The sequence below is a fragment of the Corvus brachyrhynchos genome, unplaced genomic scaffold, assembly GCF_000691975.1.
Source record: "Corvus brachyrhynchos isolate BGI_N302 unplaced genomic scaffold, ASM69197v1 scaffold479, whole genome shotgun sequence".
In the NCBI taxonomy this organism is placed as follows: Eukaryota; Metazoa; Chordata; class Aves; order Passeriformes; family Corvidae; genus Corvus; species Corvus brachyrhynchos.
The window spans coordinates 685,841-689,720 of record NW_008240089.1 but is presented as its reverse complement, the minus strand read 5'-3'; the positions used below and the strand labels follow the sequence as shown (position 1 = coordinate 689,720).

At 50.7% G+C, this 3,880-nt stretch overlaps 1 protein-coding gene across 2 annotated transcripts in view; it reads right to left on the bottom strand.

Moving 5' to 3' along the window:
• NSF (N-ethylmaleimide sensitive factor, vesicle fusing ATPase) overlaps positions 1-3,880 on the bottom strand; it is a 61,428-nt gene that overhangs the window by 53,128 nt on the left and 4,420 nt on the right. For both annotated transcript variants that reach the window (XM_017744759.1, XM_008641655.2), the window contains exon 2: positions 993-1,092. In XM_017744759.1, the coding sequence (XP_017600248.1) occupies positions 993-1,092 (100 nt within the window). The remainder of the gene's footprint in view (positions 1-992; positions 1,093-3,880) is intronic.

Here is a 3,880-nt window from a genome sequence, read left to right as displayed (position 1 = left end):
CCATCCCCTCCCCAGCCCCTTCTCCACAGGGAGCACCAGGCCTCACCCCTTGGCAGAGGGGCTTTCCTGGCTGCACAACAACAACTGCAACATATAAAAATCAACACAGTGACCAGCAGGAGATGCTTATGCTGTTAAAGTCAGTGCACTCAGGTCACTGCTGGGCAGTTTGGGCATCACAAACCACAGCCAGACACTGGTCAACATAACATCCCCTACCCACTCCTCCAGACCGACCCAGTTCCAACAGCACATCAAAAGGCAAAATGTCATCTGGGGGCTTGTGCCAAGACGTGCTGAGGAAAAAAAAACCTTCCTGCATTTGCAGCACAGAGACTGGGCTTTGGAGCAGTCACTGGCAGGGAGATATGAAAGCACTGAGTCAGAGACAATGATTGCTGCAGGTTCATGGGATGACACTCAGGCTGAGACTTAAAAGCTACAAGCTTCATTTTTTGATTTAGAAGTTAATTATATTCATTATTTATTCTAACCATCACTTAACATCTGATGATGACTTAATTAAGAAAGCCAAGACAAAGGGGTTTTGAGGTTCTTTTATGCATTTCCTTGCACTTTTCATCTAAAAACACTACCAATGACTGAATGTAGTCAATAAAACTTCTGGCAGGTCTTAAAAAACACAGCAAAGAAACCCTGTAAAGCCAAGGGAAAACAGGGAACAATAAAGATTCACAGGGAAGGGCAGATATTGCTTCAGCTTTTCTTTTCAAATCGTTTATTTCTGGTGGATTTTTAAAAGGTTAAATTACACCTTTTCAGGTATCTTTATCCCACCATGCACTAAAAATATATCAAAGTAATGTAAGCACAGTCACTTCAGTTGTAGTACAAGTCTTCTTGAACTTTTGCTGGCAGAAATCAAATTTGCAGCATACATTTACTCCAACTAGAGAACTTATCTTCAATCCTGATCCCAAAAGAGATTTTGCTTATTCTGTAGAAGAGTAGAAAGTCCAACCACGCCGTACCTGGGGCAAGCTGAAGGCGATGCTGCCAGGGATGACCGAGGGGTGGGTTCTCAGTGTGAAGATGTATTTGTGGTTGGGAGAGGTCTTCACCACAACATGCCTAGAAAAGAGATCAGTATTTTACTCTGGTGTGTACCAGGAGGGTTTTGCATTGTTCACAGTGCTGTGAGAGCTCAAAAGAAACACCCAGCTTATCTCTGGGGCTGCACAGGAAAACCACAGCCCGACGCAGGCGTGCAGCAGGGTGACAGAGCCCATCACCCTCGCTGGTACAGTGGCATCTCAAAGCCCAACTGCAAGACTTTGCACCAAAAATTACTATTTACATCCCCCCCAGTAGCCCTTAACTTCAGGACTGCACTGTAGAAATGAGAGAACCAAACCACAACCACAAACTGAGGCTGCTACAGCTAAAAATCAACACCGGTTTCACATCTCAAGCATTAACACCAAAGCATCAGTATCTTACCCCCAACAAGCACTGTCCCCAGCTGTGATGCCAACAAGAAGTAGATGCAAAGCCCATACAGGGATCTGAGTGTATTGTTTAGAAGTTTGACAGCAGGAAATAATGGGAGGAATTTCTGTACAAAAAGTAAAATCACACAGGCCCTGCAGCTGTTCCTCCTGGCACAAGTGACCAACTGATCTTGAACTCAGACAGCATCCGAGTGGCTGGAAAAACAGCATCACAGTGTTGGAAGGAGGGCCAGTGGGAAAGGACCTGGGGGTGCTGATCGACAGCAGCTGAACAGGAGCTGGCGTGTGCCCAGGTGGGCAAAAAGGCCAAGGGCACCTTTTTTTTGTATCAGAAAGATGGTGGTCAGCAGGCCCAGGGCAGTGACCGTTCCCTGTGCTGGGCAGTGGTGAGGCCACACCTTGAGCACTCGGGTCAGTTCTGGCTCCTCACTGCAAGGAAGACATTGAGGGGCTGGAGCCTGTCCAGGGAAGGGAACGGAGCTGTGGAAGGGTCTGGAGCACCAGGAGGGAGCTGGGGGGGCTCAGCCTTCTCACTCTCCACAACTCCCTGACAGGAGGGAGCAGCTGGGGGCGGGGTTGGCCTCTGCTCCCAGGGAACAAGGGACAGGACAAGAGGAAATGGCCTCAAGCTGTGCCAGGGGAGGTTTGGATTGAACATCAGGAAGAACATCATGGAAGGGGCTGCCCGGGGAGGTGGTGGAGTGCCCATCCCTGGAGGGGTCCAAGGAATGCCTGGACATGGCACTCAGTGCTCTGGGCTGGGTGACAAGGTGGGGATTGGCCACAGACTTGACTCGATGATCTGGGAGGCCTTTTCCTCAATGATTCTAAGATTCCATTATAGAACAGTTATAAAACCAGAGCAATACAAGCAGTCAGGAGCAGACACAGCAGCAGCCACGGCATGTGCCTGTCTGTCACACTCAGAATTGAAGCTGTCAGCAACAAAGATACTCAAAAGCTGCTTCTAGCTCTCCTCAGACTATGCCTGATAGCTCTTATCATGTGATAGGCAGACAGCTTGCTGGCTCGAGAAAGCAAAACCAAAGGAGGCTGGGATTTGTGTGCTCTGGCAGCAGGGTGATGGTGGAATCAGGGTTCACCTCATCTTCCTCTCCCACTGCTGGCACTGTCACACACTGGGGTACACAAGGCACCAGCTCCATGGGATTTTACCCCTCACCAACCCCACAGTCAGGAAGGGCAGGATGAGCTGTGCTGGCAGCCAAGGCCCACACTCCTGGCCCTCCTCCCTCCCTGCAGTCCATGTTTTCCGTGCACATATGCTCCCTGTACTTTCATTTGCACAGCCAAGCCAGCACCATCCAAGTGAGGATCTGCACTGGCTCCATCCTGTGAGCAGAACAGCTCCAGCCACAGGCAGGAAGGAACTTATGGCCCTTGGAGACAAGAGGAAATGTAGCCCAAACCAGGAGCCATGGCAGCCCAAACCAGGAGCCATGGCCAACTGCCACCTGCAAATCCTTCCCAGGCACTGCTGGCACTTGGTGGCCTGGCAGGGACAGAAGCATTTTCAACACACCAAAGTGACAACAGAGCTCCCAGCTCAGGCAGACACTGAGCTGAGTCCTCACTGATTCTGACCCAAAATCACCCATCAGCTGCCAGGACACCCCTCCCTCTCCTCCTCCTTCTGCCCCAGGCATAAATCCAGGAAACTGGTATAGGTGGTGAAGTTCCATACAAATGTTACAGGGGAGAACAAGGCATTTATTAGTGCTGCATGGCAGCCAGGGAAGATTTATGGAGATTGAAAGACAGCAGATGTCACTCCTGCCTTCAGGTGGGAGGATCCAAGGAATTACAGGCTGGTCAGCCTCACCTTACACCCTAGGGAAGTGACAGAGCAACTAATCCAGGAAGCCAAGCATATTAAAGTACAAGAAAGTGACTGGGAGTCACTCTGAGCATGGATTTAGGAGTGGTCAGCGTGGATTTACAAAGGAAAATCCATCCTGACCAGCACAACGGCTTTCTCCAATGAAATGGTGAGCTCTGGGGCTGAAGGGAGAGCTGGATTTATCCCAGCATTAGCAAACTTTCCACACTCCTGGCACAACCATCCTCAGACACTGCTGTGATACAGACTGGGCAGGGAGGGGGGCTGGAGGCTGAACTGCTGCACTTGGGGCTGCGGCCAACGGCACCAAATCCCACTGCTGGAGAACACTGGGTGTGCAAATCCCACTGCAGGAGATCACTGGGTGTGCAAATCCCACTGCAGGAGAGCACTGGGTGTGCCAATCCCACTGCAGGAGAGCACTGGGTGTGCCAATCCCACTGCTGGAGAGCACTGGGTGTGCCAATCCCACTGCTGGAGAGCACTGGGTGTGCCAATCCCACTGCTGGAGAACAACGGGGTGTGAAAATCCAACTCCAGCAGACCA